The sequence below is a fragment of the Somniosus microcephalus genome, chromosome 3, assembly GCF_052327205.1.
Source record: "Somniosus microcephalus isolate GS21.2 chromosome 3, FLI_Smic_1.0, whole genome shotgun sequence".
Lineage (NCBI taxonomy): Eukaryota > Metazoa > Chordata > Chondrichthyes > Squaliformes > Somniosidae > Somniosus > Somniosus microcephalus.
Window position 1 is genome coordinate 71,210,241 of NC_140989.1, and position 16,099 is coordinate 71,226,339.

At 45.1% G+C, this 16,099-nt stretch overlaps 1 protein-coding gene across 12 annotated transcripts in view; it reads right to left on the minus strand.

Moving 5' to 3' along the window:
* The window catches only part of spata17 (spermatogenesis associated 17), a 548,756-nt gene that overhangs the window by 532,177 nt on the left and 480 nt on the right, over positions 1-16,099 (minus strand). For 4 of the 12 annotated variants that reach the window (XM_085981083.1, XM_085981092.1, XM_085981075.1 and 1 more), the window contains exon 2: positions 9,080-9,169. The exons of 5 other annotated variants lie outside the window; for them this stretch is intronic. In XM_085981083.1, coding sequence (XP_085837209.1) covers positions 9,080-9,169 — 90 coding nt within the window. Of the gene's footprint in view, positions 1-3,006; positions 3,239-9,079; positions 9,171-16,099 lie in introns of those variants that run through there. 3 more of the 12 variants (XM_085981102.1, XM_085981094.1, XM_085981090.1) reach the window with 2 other exon arrangements.

Below are 16,099 nucleotides of genomic sequence, written 5' to 3' on the forward strand. Positions count from 1 at the left end.
TTCATCATATTCTCTATCAGTTTCGTCATCCAGGGAGCTCTGATTTTAGTTGCCCTGCCTTTCTCCCTCGTGGGAATGTACCTCGACTGTACCCGAACTATTTCCTCTTTAAAGGCAGCCCATTGTTCCACTACAGTTTTGCCTGCCAATCTTTGATTCCAGTTTACCCAGGCCAGATTCATTCTCATCCCACTGAAATTGGCCTTCCCCCCAGTTAAACATTTTTACTCTAGATTGCTCCCTGTCCTTTCCCATAGCTAATCTAAACCTTATGATATTTTGATCACTGCTCCATAAATGTTCACCTACTGACACTTGCTCCACTTGGCCTACCTGAGCTGGCCTTCTTTCCAGCTGGTTGCATCTCCTACACTTGTCCCTCCTCATTAATGTTCTATGATTCACAAAATGCTTCCATCTGCAACTCGCTAACACTACACCTGCCCCCCCAGCTCCACCACGCACGCACATTATGTATGTCTGTGACGGTGTTTGACACTGTAGGAGCGGGTGGTACCAGGTGCTGCAAGATGCTTGGTTGAGGCTGTATATTGAACTTGGCCATCTCCTTCTTTGGGCCTCAATAGTGGAGCAGAAGAAGATAGTTGAAAATGCTCTTCTTTCTTTCCAAGGTGAGGAGGCCAGAACAGGTTGTAGTACGGACCCTGGCAGTTCACAGCAGGACTTGCAATTTCTTTACATGCACCAAATATCAGCACTTCAGAAAATGTCAGTAGAGAGTTTGAGGAAGGTAGTGGGTGATTCACAACTCACAAGTGAGGAGCAGCAAGTGGTGGTGGCAGTAGAGGAAGAGGAAGGCTGAAAGTCCATGATGGATATCTTTATTTGGGCAAGTACTGGTATCCTGCCTTCAGAAGGGAGTTAATGCAGGATCACAAGGTATTTTCAGTCCGCCATGTGAAGTCTGCAGCAGCTGGTGGGGAATGTCCAGCAATGCACCTCCGACATCACCGCAGTCATGCATGAGGAGAATGTAGAATATCATGGTATTTTCATGGCCATGTGCAAGGGAGCCACAAAGCACAGAGGGCACAAGCACAGAACAACTTTCTTCCACTGATACCACTCACTTACAAGAGTCTTTTGCTGCTGGATTTAACAGGCTCACTGATCAGCTGGAAGGGGCAATGACAGCAGACCTAACCTACACAGATTGCTCCCATGCAGATCGGTGGACATCCAGTCGGGGTGACCAGTACTGAAGATATGGCAGGTGAAGGGTCCACTGAGACAACCTCCTCTCAGGATGTCTGCACACCCTTCCACTCCACCCAGAACTCTAGAAGGATTGATGAAGTGCCAGTGAGCACACAGCTGCTCGCAATCACTGCATTGTTGGTTGTAGAGACTGGTTCTGCACCCCGAGGTTCAAGGCCACGATAATTTCAATAGAACTACACCATCCAAAACCAACCTTCCACCACAGTTGATCCCACACTCCGGGAATACTTTGATACAGTGTTAGTTTACATAGTAAGAAAATAAACCTCAGAGGGTCACCAAGGGGATATGCATGTACTGGGCTTAGAGCACATAATTACTGTAATAATCACAAAATAAATATTGATTTTTTATTTCTCTTTAGTGTGGACATTTTGTGCTAGGTAGGGCACTGGAAAGGTAATAATTGTTGGGAGGGGGCTGAAAGATCCCAGTTCAGTTTCATTAGAGGCACAGTGCAGCATATTTTTGATGAAACAATATGTGGCTTTTCATAGTAAAATAAAATTGGTCAGCGGCTGGATGTGTCCAGTATGGAAGTAGTTATATGATCTCAGAGATCAGCACCAATATACCAGTCCATTATTAGCTCTCTCGATGGCACCCTCCTCCTCTTCCTCCTCTGCCCGTGGGCTAGCATACCCACAGGCTTCCTCATTATCTGCTGCATGCTTACCCCTCACTGAATAGCAAAGCTGTGTAGCTTGCAGCAGACTGATGATTTTGGAGACTTTGGCTGGACTTTAGTGCAGCTCTGCCCGAGCAGTCCGAACAATAGTATCCCAAAGGGTCTCATTGTTTGTTTGTGCTCTTCTGTTAAGACAGGTCCTTACGCATTGATGCGGACAAGGTGAAACTAAACTTCATGATTTTGTCCTCTCATGAATTCATCCTCAGTCAATTCATGCAGAACTATGTGAACAGCCAAAAGGATTCCCATCCTCCCAACTCTGTTAGCTGCAGCTTGTAATCTAACAGAAGTCGTCAATATTGCAGGGAAATCCTGTTGAACAAGCTTAGGTTTAGCAAAAAGACATAAATACACAAGTAAATAAAGTGTGCAGGATGTTCAATGTAGGAGTAGGTAGATGCTCTGTGTCAAAAAAATACATCAACATTAACTGAAAATAAATCTCAACCTTGCTTTAAGAATTGGGGCAAAATAGGCTAAGCTGTGGAGCAGCCAGGCGCTCATTTTTTCAGGGCAAGGTGTGTGCTGGGGTGGAGCCTCCCCAAAAGTAGTGAAATTTAGCAAGGGATTTCAGTTGAATAATTTTACTATTTAAATATTGGTTGCGTCTGTAGCACTGTCTCCTTTCTATCTCAAAAATAGTGACTCACAAAATTCAAAGCACAATAAATTGGGCATGTAAGCTGGCACACTCAATTTGATAACCGGCAAATGCAACCAGTGAGCCACCAGCAAAGTCTCATAAAATCCGAGCTATGGTATTTAGCATACCACAATGGGGCCAATTATATAATTAACTCACCTTTGTTGCCTTTAGTCTCGAATGCCTTTTTTTTTTAATTACAAAAAGGAAATGCATTTTTTTCAATTGTTTTTAAATTTAATGTTTCCCCCCCCCCCCATTAATGGTTACCATGTCATTATTTACCATAGACAGTGGAAATGATAAGAACTCTTCAGTACAAATTTTAGGTTGTTGCATGACAAACATTTAATTGATACTTTGTACACCCGCACTGCATCACAAAATCATTATACTGTTCAATTTAGTTTGTAATTAATATAATGCTCACTTATACTTCCAATATGTTTGGAACTAGCAGATCTCCATAGCACTGTTCATGGAAAGTCAGAGCAGTCTTTTTCTTATCGGTATCGATCAACTTTGTGTTGCTGCTTCTGTCCCCCTCTTCTCAATGACGCTCTCCTTTTTACTTCTTTTGTATTTTCTCTAAATAGGTTTCTGATTCTTGCTCTTCTTGCCTTGTAAGTAGAGGTGGTAAGTCATGTGGCATGACTGATCCGCTGCAGGGCGGATTTGGGGATGAGAGGAGGAATTGAAAAAGAGCTGGAGAACTGATGAATCACACTTCAATGCTTTCTCCTGTTTCTCTGCTACTGCCTCACTCCCATCATCTCTCCTGTCCATTCTGTTGTCATGACCTGACCACCCTCCCCCTCTCTGTTTCACCCCACCATTTTCTCACCTCAGCAGCTGGCCACCTATTGTGCTCTCCCTGCATAACTCCGATATCTCCCCTCTACGTACTTCAACCCCACCCTGCAAAACAGATCATAGCACTATAAATAGAAGATTTTTTTTTCTGGGAGTGCGAAGGCTGAAAGCAGGGCAGGTGACTAAAGAGTTGGTGCAGGAGGGAGGGCTTTAGTTTCTTGGATCACTGGGTCTGCTTCTGGGGAAGGTGGGACCTGTACAAGTCGGACAGGTTGCACCTGAACCGAAACTAACATCCTTGCGGGGAGGTTTGCTAGTGCTGTTGTGTGGGGGGGGGGGGGGGGGGTTAAACTAACTTGGCAGGGGGATGGGATATGGAGTGGAACTATAGTAGGGGGTGATGCACAGCCAAATATAGAGGAAAAAACAAGTCAGCCTGGAAGGCAGAGCAAATAGGTAATGGCACAAGGGAGTATGGCATTTATTTTAATGCAAGGAGTCTAGCGAGTAAGGCAGATGAATTGAAGGTGCTGATGAACACATGGAAGTATGATATTGTTGCTATTCCAGAGACATGGTTGAGGGAGGGGCAGGACTGGCAGCTCAATATTCCGGGGTATAGAATCTTCGGGCGAGACAGAGGGGGGGGTGTAAAAGAGGAGGGGGTGTCTATATATTAATCAAGGAGTCAATTACTGCTGTAAGGAGGGACGATATCTTAGCAGGTTCCTCTAATGAGGCCATATGGGTAGAACTGAAAAACAAAAAAGGGGGCAAGCAATTTGCTGGGAGTGTACTATAGGCCCCCAACCAGACAGGGGGAGATAGAGGAACAGATATGTAGGCAAATCTCAGAAGTGTAGAAATAGTAGGGTAATAATAGTAAGGGATTTCAACTTCCCCAATATTAACTGGGATAGTCAGAGTGTGAAAGGCTTAGAGGGTGCAAAATTCTTAAAGTGCATCCAGGAGAGCTTTTTGAGCCAGCATGTAGAAAGTCCGACAAGAGAGGGGGCGGTACTGGACCTAATTCTAGGGAATGTAGCCGGGCAAGTGGTAGAAGTGTCAGTAGGAGACCATTTTGGTGACAGTGACCATAATTCAGTGAGATTTAAGGTAGTCATGGAAAAGGACAAAGATAGACTGGAAGTAAAGGTTCTAAATTGGGGGAAGGCCGATTTTAATATGATAAGGCAGGATCTGGCCAAAGAGGACTGGGATCAGCTACTTGTAGGGAAATCCACATCAGAGCAGTGGGAGTCTTTCAGAAAGGAAATAGAGAGAGTACAATGCCAACATGTTCCCATAAAGGTCAAGGGTGGGACCAATAAGCCCAGGGAATCCTGGATGTCAAGGGATATACAAGAATGGATTAGGAAAAAAAGGGAGGCTTTTGGCAGAAACAAAGAACTAAAAACAGTGGAAGCCCTAGAGGAGTATAGAAAGTGCAGGGGGGCACTTAAAAAAAGAAATTAGGAGAGCGAAGAGGGGGCATGAAAAAACACTGGCGGGCAAAATAAAAGAAAATTTCAAGGTGTTTTATAAGTATATTAAGGGCAAGAGGATAACCAGGGAAAGAGTAGGGCCCATTAGGGACCAAATGGCAATCTGTGTGTAGAGCCGGAAGATGTAGGTGAGGTTTTAAATGAATATTTTGCATCTGTGTTCATTATGGAGAAGGACGATGTAGGCATAGAAATCAGGCAGGGGGACTGTGATATACTTGAACAAATTAGTATTGAGAGGGAGGCGGTACTAGCAATTTTAGCAGGCTTAAAAAGGTCCAGACGAGATGTATCCCAGGCTGCTGTGCGAGGCAAGGGAGGAGATTGCAGGGGCTCTGACACAAATTTTCAGATTCTCTCTGGCCACAGGGGATGTGCCAGAGGACAGCTAACATAGTACCATTATTCAAGAAGGGTAGTAGGGATAAACCAGGGAATTACAGGCCAGTGAGCCTAACATCAGTGATAGGGAAATTATTGGAAAAAATTCTTAGGGACAGAATTAGTCTCCACTTGGAGAGGCAAGGATTAATCAAGGATAGTCAACATGGCTTTGTCAGGGGGAGATCATGTCTAACCAATTTGATTGAATTTTTCAAGCAGTTGACTAAGTGCGTGGATGAGGGTAGTGTAGTTGATGTAGTCTACATGGACTTCAGTAACTCTTTTGACAAAGTCCCGCATGGGACACTGGTCAAGAAGGTAAGAGCCCATGGGATCCAGGGCAATTTGGCATATTGGATCCAAAATTGGCTTAGTGGCAGGAGGCAGAGGGCGATGGTCAAAGGTTGTTTTTGTGACTGGAAGCCTGTGTCCAGTGGTGTACCGCAGGGATCGGTGCAGGGGCCTTTGCTGTTTGTAGTGTAAATTAATGATTTAGATATGAATGTAGGAGGTATGATCAGTAAGTTCGCAGATGACATGAAAATTGGTGGAGTGGTAAAGAGCGAGTAGGGCAGCCTCAGGCTACAGGACGATATAGACGGGTTGGTCAGATGGGCAGAACAGTGGCAAATGGAATTTAACCCTGAAAAGTGTGAGGTGATGCATTTTGGGAGGACTAACAAGGCAAGGGGATACACAATGAATGGTAGGACCCTAGGAAGGACAGAGGATCAGAGGCACCTTGGTGTGCATGTACATAGATCCCTGAAGGCAGCAGGACAGGTAGATAAGGTGGTTAAAAAAGCATATGGGATACTTGCCTTCATTAGCCGAGGCATAGAATATAAGAGCAGGGAGGTTATGATGGAGCTGTACAAAACGCTGGTTAGGCCACAGCTGGAATACTGTGTGCAGTTCTGGTCGCCACACTATAGGAAGGATGTGATTGCATTGGAGAGGGTGCAGAGGAGATTCACCAGGATGTTACCTGGGCTGGAGCGCTTCAGCTATGAAGAAAGACTGGACAGGCTGGGGTTGTTTTCCTTAGATCAGAGAAGGCTGAGGGGGGACCTGATTGAGATGTACAAAATTATGAGGGGCATAGATAGGATAGATAGAAAGGAACTTTTCCCCTTCGAGGGGTCAATAATCAGGGGGCATAGTTTCAAGGTAAGGGGCAGGAGGTTTAGAGAGGATTTGAGGAAAAACTTTTTCACCCAGAGGGTGGTTGGAATCTGGAACTCACTGCCTGAAAGGGTGGTAGAGGCAGGAACCCTCACAACATTCAAGAAGCATTTAGATGAGCACTTGAAACGCCATAGCATACGAGGCTACAGACCAAGTGCTGGAAAATGGGATTAGGATAGGGCTTGATGGCCGGCGCGGACACGATGGGCTGAAGGGCCTCTTTCTGTGCTGTATAACTCTATGACTCAATGGCCAAAAGCTTGGTGAAAGAGGTAGGTTTTAAGGAGCGTCTTAAAGGAGGAACGAGAGGTAGCGAGGTGGAGAGGTTTAGGCAGGGAATTCCAGCGTATAGGGCCGAGGCAACAGAAGGCACGGCCACCAAAGGTTGAGCGATTATAAATCAGGGATGCTCAAAAGGGCAGAATTAGAGGAGCGCAGGTATCTCGGGGGGGGGGTTGTGGGGCTGAAGGAGATAGGGAGGAGTGAGGCCATAAAGGGATTTGAAAACAAGGATGAGAATTTTGAAATGGAGGTGCTGCTTAACTGGTAGCCAATGTAGGTCAGCGAGCACAGGGGAGATGGGCAAACAGGATGTGGCAGCCCGCTTCCCAACTCGCACCGAGTTTTGGGTGACCTCAAGTTTATGTAGGGTGGAATGTGGGAGGCCAGCCAGGGGTCCGTTGGAATAGTCAAATCTAGAGGTAACAAAGGCACGGATGAGGGTTTTAACAGCGGATGAAAGGGCGGAGACAGGCGATGTTACGGAGGTGGAAGTAGGCGGTCTTAGTTATGCCATGGATATGTGGTCGGAAGCCTATATCAGGGTCAAATATGACACAAAGATTGCGAACAGTGTGGTTCAGCCTCAGACAGAGGTTAGGGAGAGGGATGGAGTCAGTGGCTAGGGAACGGTGTTTGTGGCTGGGTCCGAAACAATGGCTTCGTTCTTCCCAATATTTAATTGGAGAAAACTTCTGCTCATCCAGAACTGGATGTCGGACAACCAGTCTGACAATTTAGACACCGTGGAGGGGTCGAGAGAAGAGGTAGTGAAGTAGAGCTAGGTGTTGTCAGCGTACATGTGGAAACTGACGCTGTGTTTTCGGATGATGTCGCCAAGGGGCAACATGTAGATGAGAAATAGGAGGGGGCCAAGGATAGATCCTTGGGGGACACCAGAGGTAATGATGCAGGAGTGGGAAGAGAAGCCGTTGCAGGTGATTCTCTGGTTACGATTAGATAGATAAGAATGGAACCAGGCGAGTGCAGTCCCACCCAGCTGGACGACAGTGGAGAGGCATTGGAGAAGGATGGAGTGGTCAACTGTGTCAAAGGCTGCGGACAAGTCAAGGAGGACGAGGAGGGATAGTTTACCTTTGTCACAGTAACAAAGGATGTCCTTTGTGACTTTGATGAGAGCCGTTTCAATACTGTGGCAAGGGCAGAAACCAGATTGGAGGCTTTCAAACAAGGAATTGCGGGAAAGATTGAGCACGGATTTGGAAGGCGACGTGTTCAAGGACTTAGGAGAGGAAAGGGAAGTTGAAGATGGGGCAGTAGTTTGCAAGGACGGAGGGATCAGGGGTTGGGTTTTGAGGAGGGGTGATGACGGCACATTTGAGGGAGAGGATAACAGTACTTGAGGAAAACCATTAACAGTATCAGCTAACATGGGAGCCAGAAATGGAAGTTGGGTGGTCAGCAGTTTGGTGGGAATACGGTCGAGGGAGCAGGAGGTGGGTTTCATGGTCAAGATACAGACATAAATATTTTTAAAGTCATATATTCTGTCTTTACTTTTATATAATGCTTCGATTTTATAAATATTATTTATATTGTTAAATAGCAAAATGGTAATGTGGAAAGGAGAAAACTAGAGTAGTTTGGAATATAAAGGAGTTTCTCTGCAGAAAAGGCCGAGGAGCTGGGGCATACAAAAATATTATAGCAATACAACTGGTGGGAGGATGTCATTACAGTATTTACATAGTTTACGTAGACATTGTTCATTATAAATGTTGATATAGTAATTTATAAATGTTGACATAAATATGACAAAAACATAAGTAGTAAGATTTTGTAGACAGGAAGTGCATGCAGATGCAAGATCGTTAATATATTACTAGTCAATCTCCCATCGCATTGCACACAGGTAGTCAAGACCAAGTGTAATCTTCAGGTGAAGAGGAGCTAGAATCCGGTGGATAATTGAACCAGACTGTGCAGATGTAATTCAGTCCCGATTTTAAAGTCATATATTCTGTCCTTATTTTTATGTACAGGGTAATACTTTGTTTTTATATTATTATTTATAGCTAAATAGCAAAACTTATGGAAGTAGAGTTGTTCGGAGCATAGGAGTTTCTCTGCAGCTGGGAGAGACAAAACTGAGGTGCTACAACATAACCACTGGTAGAAGGGTGTAAATACAATGTAACAAGTTTACATGGGCAGTCTCTATTATAAAGGTGGCTATGGAAATTTATAATAGAAATAAGTTGACACAAAAGTGTGACAAAAACTTGACAACAGGATGCAAGGTTTTGTATACAGTCAATGTGCATAGATGCAAGATTGTTGACATATGTATAGATTTAAATATATTGACTGTACCTGATGTGTGCTCGAACCTTAAACCCTCTGAAACAGCTCTGGATTTTCACAGCAGCATAATGTTCTCTTAGTCGGTTTTCTTCTGTAATCCTGAATATTTTATTTGGTTACGTTAGAGCAGACTGAAAGAACCAAACTGCTTTCTTATAAAAAGTTAAGAGACAAGTTTGTTTAAAAAACCTCTCATAACAACTAAGAACACAACTATATTTAAAGCTAACCATATTTTTAAGCACAATGCAGATGGGTTTTAGATTTAGTAAGTGCACTCAGCTGCACCTTTAATCATGTAAAAGGGCAGAATTTTGATGCTCCTCATGCTGCCTGCGACAACAATCAGCAGAGCTTCCTCCTCCATCTGGGTGAGGGTTTGAAGGGAGGCTGCCGCTCCCCCAGTGGTGGTCCTCACCCGGCTGTTGTGTGCCAGTTTGTTCTGCAGAGAGAGCTGGAGTGCTTTAGTGTGTAGTTCTTATAAAGGATTGTGCATGTGAGGTAGCTTCATATATTGTGCATGCTGAGAAGGAAAGACCGCCTATTTCCACCCCTGTAACATCGCCCGTCTCCACCCTCGCCTCAGCTCATCCGCTGCTGAAACCCTCATCCATGCCTTTGTTACCTCTAGGCTTGACTATTCCAAAGCACTCCTGGCTGGCCTCCCACATTCTACCCTACGTAAACTTGAGGTCATCCAAAACTCGGCTGCCCGTGTCCTAACTCGCACCAAGTCCCGTTCACCCATCACCCCTGAGCTCGCTGACCTACATTGGCTCCCTGTTAAACATCGCCTCCTTGTTAAGCAATGCCTCGATTTCAAAATTCTCACCCTGGTTTTCAAATCCCTCCATGGCCTCACCCCTCCCTATCTCTGTAATCTCCTTCAGCCCCACAACCACCCCCCCCGCCCCTCCACCACCGAGATATCTGTGCTCCTCTAATTTTGCCCTCTTGAGCGTCCCGGATTATAATCGCTCAACCATTGGTGGCCGTGCCTTCTGTTGCCTAAGCCTAAGCTCTGGAATTCCCTGCCTAAACCTCTCCAGCTCGCTACCTCTCTTTCCTCCTTTAAGACGCTCCTTAAAACCTACCTCTTTGACCAAGCTTTTGGTCACCTGCCTTAATTTCTCCTTATGTAGCTCGTTCCAAATGTTTTAAATCTTTTAATACTCCTGTGAAGCGCCTTGGGTCGTTTTATTATGTTAAATGCACTATATAAATACAAGATGTTGTTGGAAAAGCAGTACATTGGGAGCAGCATAGGAAGATGGTAATGTGCAAAAAAGTGGCTCCAGTGTGAAATGTGATTGAAGGTGAGAAGCATGTGGAGCAGGGGAGGGAAGTATTTGGCATGCAGGGAGTGCTGTGGCAAGGCCTCTTGTAAATTAAAGATAGCAAGACATCACTGGCATCCTTACTTCCGGGTAAGGTCGTTGAACTTCTTGTGGCTCTGAACCAATGTCCTGGGGATGGTGTTCTCTGTCACCTCCCTCCAAGCCTGCTACAGTGTTTGCCTGAGCACCCTCCTGCCATCAGAGAGGAAGAGGACCTATTTCTGGGCCCTCATCTGCTCCACCAAAATATCTACTGCAGCGTCACTAAACCTTGGAGCTCTAACATGGGACACACACACCCCAAATTGCATAATCAGGGGAATAATTTTAATAAGAATTCAATGACACCTTGCTTTAAGAGGTGCAAGCACGCTTTAAATAGGTGTTGGAAATCCCGCCTACCAAATCGACAAGCTGCCAATTATCACTGATTCAAATGAGATCCAACCATAAAAATGGTTTAAACCTCTTGCTGATAACATCGGGCAGGAGGTCTGATCGCCCTACCTACCACCCACACTATTTCTACTGAAAATTTAAATCTGGGTCAATATCTCTTACCTGAAATTTTCTCAAAGATGCACTTGCAAGACAGTTAAAGTAGAAGAAAGCTCTCCAATAGTATTAGCCAATAAGCAGATTAAGTGAATTAGAAAAAGTAACAAAAACAAAAAATGTTGAAAACATTCAACAGACCAGGCACAATCTGTTGAGAGAAAAAACAGGATAGCATTTTCAAGTGTGCAAACTCTTCATCACGATTCAATTCTGATGATAAGCTGACTCACTCAAATTGTTAACCTATTTGTTCTCGCCACAGAAACTGCCTGACCTGCTGAATGTTTCCATCACTTTCTGTTTTTGTTTCAGATTTCCCCATCTGCAGTAATTTTGTTCAGAAAAATTAGAATCTGGGACGTTCCCAGCTTGTTGTGCTCAGCTGGTTAAGGCAGTGATTGGCTGAGTCATACAGATAGGGAAGGTTACAAGCTTACTGTCCATCTTGTTGAGGTGACTGTTCTCAGCTGGGGTAGAAGTAGGAATGCTACAAATGGCCTCAGTGCTCTGGCTTCAGCCAGGGTTTATATGCCTGATCATTATCCAACAACCTCTTTAGGAAGTGCACGTGAGTGAATGTAATGAAGCTCAATTCTAAGGCTTTACAGGTTCAACTGTGTAAGACAGCAAAGCTTCTATCACCATTTGAGAAAGATGGAGACTAAAATGTTTTGATTGACGGAAGCAGGACTGCAAATAAAGGGCGTGAGATCACAGTTAAGGAAGAGAGATCAAAGATATCAGATGTGAATACAGTAAGTATGAACATTTACTTTCAAAGCTTAGCAGAATAAAGAAAACTTTGAAACTTTGTTACAATAATACAGTAAGTATAAGTTGATTTTTCTTGTCCTTTAGATCAATAATGGATTAATTAGGCCCGGAATTTGCAGTCAGCAGTGAAGCAACGCCAATCGTCGCTGACCTCAAAGAAAACTGCCCACAAAGATCTCACGATCTCTGTGGTGAAAACTTTAGCTTTCTCGACCTTAATTTGATTGTAGCACTGTCAAAAGTGGATCATCAGCGTACAGCAGCAATGATGTCATCAAGTTGTCGAAGCAGCCAATTACATTGAAGAATTCTCACAGACAGCAAACCAGGAAATAAAAAGAACTGATTTTTTTTTTTTACTTGTTTGTGGGATGTTGGCGTCACTGGCAAGGCCAGCATTTATTGCCAATCCCTACTTGCCCTTGAGAAGGTGGTGGTGAGCTGCCTTCTTGAACCGCTGCAGTCCGTGTGGTGAAGGTACTCCCAGTGCTGCTAGGGAGGGAGTTCCAGGATTTTGACCCAGCGACGATGGAAGAACGGCGATATACTTCCAAGTCAGGTCTGTGTGTGACTTGGAGGGGAACTTAGAGGTGGTGGTCTTCCCATGCACCTGCTGCCCTTGTCCTTCTAGGTGGAAGAGGTCACGGGTTTGGGAGGTGCTGCCGAAGAAGCCTTGGCGAGTTCCTGCAGTGCATCTTGTAAATGGTACACTCTGCAGCCACGGTACGCCGGTGGTGGAGGGAGTGAATGTTTAAGGTGGTGGATGGGGTGCCAATCAAGCGGGGTGCTTTGTCCCGGATGGTGTCAAGCTTCTTGAGTGTTGTTGTAGCTGCACTCATCCAGGCAAGTGGAGAGTATTCCATCACACTACTTACTTGCACCTTGTAGATGGGGGAAAGGCTTTGGGGAGTCAGGAGGTGAGACACTCACCACAGAATACCTAGCCTCTAACCTGCTCTTGTTGCCATAGTATTTATGTGGCTGGTCCAGTTAAGTTTCTGGTCAATGGTGACCCTTCAGGATATAGATGGTGGAGGATTCGGCAATGGTAATGCCGTTGAATGTCAAGGGGTGGTGGTTAGACTCATACTTGTTGGCGATTGTCATTGCCTGGCACTTGTGTGGTGCAAATGTTACCTGCCACTTATCAGCCCAAGCCTGAACGTCGTCCAGATCTAGTTGCATGCGGGCATGGACTGCTTCATTATCTGAGGAGTTGTGAATGGCACTTAACACTGTACAGTTATCAGCGAACATCCCCATTTCTGACCTTATGTTGGAGGGAAGGTCATTAATGAAGCAGCTGAAGATGGTTGGGCCTAGGACACTGCCCTGAGGAACTCCTGCAGCGATGTCCTGGGGCTGTGAGGATTGACCTTCAACCACCTCAACCATCTTCCTTTGTGCTAGGTATGACTCCAGCCAGTGGAGGGTTTTCTCCCCGATTCCCATTGATATCAATTTTTCTAGGGCTCCTTGATTCCACACTCGGTCAAATGCTGCCTTGATGTCAAGGGCAGTCACTCTCACCTCACCTCTGGAATTCAGTTCCTTTGTCCATGTTTGGACCAAGGATGTAATGAGGTCAGGAGCCAAGTGGTCTTGGCGGAACCCAAGCTGGGCATCAGTGAGCAGGTTATTGGTGAGTAAGTGCCGCTTGATAGCACTGTTGTTGACACCTTCCAGCACACTGCTGATGATTGAGAGTAGACGGATGGGGTGGTAATTCACCAGATTGGATACTTCTTAATTAAGATACTAATTAAGGTGTTATCCGTGGCTCAGTGGGTAGCACCCTCGCCTCAGAGTCAGAAGGTTGTGGGTCTAAGTCCCATTCCAGCAACCTGAGCACAAAAATCTAGGCTGATACTCTAGTGCAGTACTGAGGGAGGGCTGCACTGTTGGAGGTACCATCTTTCGGATGAGACGTTAAACTGAGGCACTGTCTGCTCTCTCAGATGGATGTAAAAGATCCCATAGCACTATTTTGAAGAAGAGCAGGGGAGTTATCCCCGGTGTGCTGGCCAATATTTACAGGCTCCTGGGGGTGGGGGTAATATAATAGCATGGATAGAGGATTGGTTAACAGACAGAAAACAGAGAGTAGGGATAAACTGGTCTTTTTCAGGTTGGCAGGCTACAACTAGTGGGGTGCCACAAGGATCAGTACTGGGGCCTCAGCTATTTACAATCTATATCAATGACCTAGATGAAGGAACTGAGTATAAAGTATCCAAATTTGCTGACGATACAAAGCTAAGTGGGACAGTAAGCTGTGAGGAGAACACAAAGGCCGTGGTTTTCTCGATCGATGTGGCTTGGGAGCAGGTCAGGTGGCTTCTGGGTTCCAGTCCCGCCCCCAACTACATCTGGCCCACAGACATGATCATATGTCCATTGGCCTTGTTAAGCTCGTCCCGTGGGCTTGCCAGCCAATTAAGACGAAGCCGGTCAGATGACGTCATTTGATGATGCGTCAGCTGCCGGTTTTCTTAAAGGGACCACGCACAATGTTTTTGTGACAGCTGATTTCTCACTTTCTGACAGCATTGAGGTGTTGCAAACACTGACAATCACTGTACAAAGATAAGCTCTTGCACCCAGGCTCTCGAGTGACTCCCTCCTTAGGCTAGAACAGATGGCAGCTGCAGGTGAGGTTACAGAAGAGATCTGTCACTGGTGAGAGAGGTTCTCCCAATGAGGTGGGACTAGACATACAATTCAAAACTTGTTACTTACAGAAAAGTCTAAATACATTAAAAATGAATTTTCCAACATTTTCTTACCTCTGAAACTCACCAGTGCACCACTGGATCCTTCACACCACTTCTGCAGCTGTCATCAATGCAGAAACATTACAGCAGTCTCACAACACACCACACTTACCTGGCGTGGTGTCCGGACGTCAGGAAGCCTGAAGTAGAAGTGTCAAAATTGAAAAAGAGCCCGTTAACTGCCTTTAACAGGCACTTAAGTGGCTATAATCCTCTTCCTGCCGCTAGGTGCTGGGTCCATGCGCAAATCGGGGACCCGACACTTGGGAAAATTGATTGGAGGCGGGTTGACAGCGGGTTTCCTGCCCGGTCAATCTTTGCGGTTTTGCCAGAGATCCTGCCTTCAAACCCGCCCCCTGAGCGCCAGCAAAATTCCGGCCAAAGAGTCTGCAAAGGGATACAGGCAGACTAAGTGAGTGGGCAGTAAGGTAGCAGATGGAGTGTAATGTAGGGAAATGTGAGGTTATTCACTTTGGTAGGAAGAATAGAAAAACAGAATTTTTTAAATGGTGAGAAACTTTTAAATGTTGGTGTTCAGAGAGATTTGGGTGTGCTTGTGCAAGAAACACAGAAAGCTAGTATGCAGGTACAGCAAGCAATAAGGAAGGCAAATGGCATGTTGGCCTTGCAAGGGGATTGGAGTAGAAGAGTAAGGAAGTATTGCTACAATTGTTCAGGGCCTTGGTGTGGCCACACCTGGAGTACTATGCACAGTTTTGGTCTCCTTATCTAAGGAAGGATATACTTGTCTTGGAGGCAGTGCAATGAAGGTTCACTAGATTGATTCCTGGGATGAGAGGGCTGTCCTATGATGAGAGATTGTGTAGAATGGGCCTATATTCTCTGGAGTTTAGAAGAATGAGAGGTGATCTCATTGAAACATACAAGATTCTGAAGGGGATTGACAGGGTAGATGATGAGAGGTTGTTTCCCTTAGCTGTAGTGTTTAGAAGTAGTGGGTATAGTCTCAGGATAAGGGGCAGGCCATTAAAGACTGAGATGAGGAAGAATTTCTTCATTCTGAGGGTAGTGAATCTTTGTAATTCTCTGCCCCAGAGGGCCGTGGATGCTGAGTCTTTGAGTATATTCAAAGCTGAGATAGATAGATTTTTGGACTCTAGGGGAATCAAGGGATATGGAGATCAAGCGGGAAAGTGGAGTTGAGGTCGATGATCAGCCATGATCTCATTGAATCGCAGAGCAGGCTCGAGGGGCCGTATGGCCTACACCTGCTCCTATTTCTTATGTTCTTATTCCTCTATCAACATCACTAAAATAGATTATGTGGTCATTATCACATTGCTGTTTGTGGGAGTTTGCCGCGCGCATGTTGGCTGCCGTGTTTCCTATATTTCAATATACTGACTACACTTCAAACGTACTTCATTGGCAGTAAAGCACTTTGGGATGCTGTGAGGTCGTCAAAGGTGCTATATAAATGCAAGTCTTTCTTTTTTTATTTTACTATTCTAATAAAATCTATGTCTAGCAGGCAGCAGTATGAGCTGCTAGAACTGGAACTTAAATTTATCATTTATGATCAGATCAGCCCAATGCTCTAACTTTTTCATATTCTGGGATGTTGA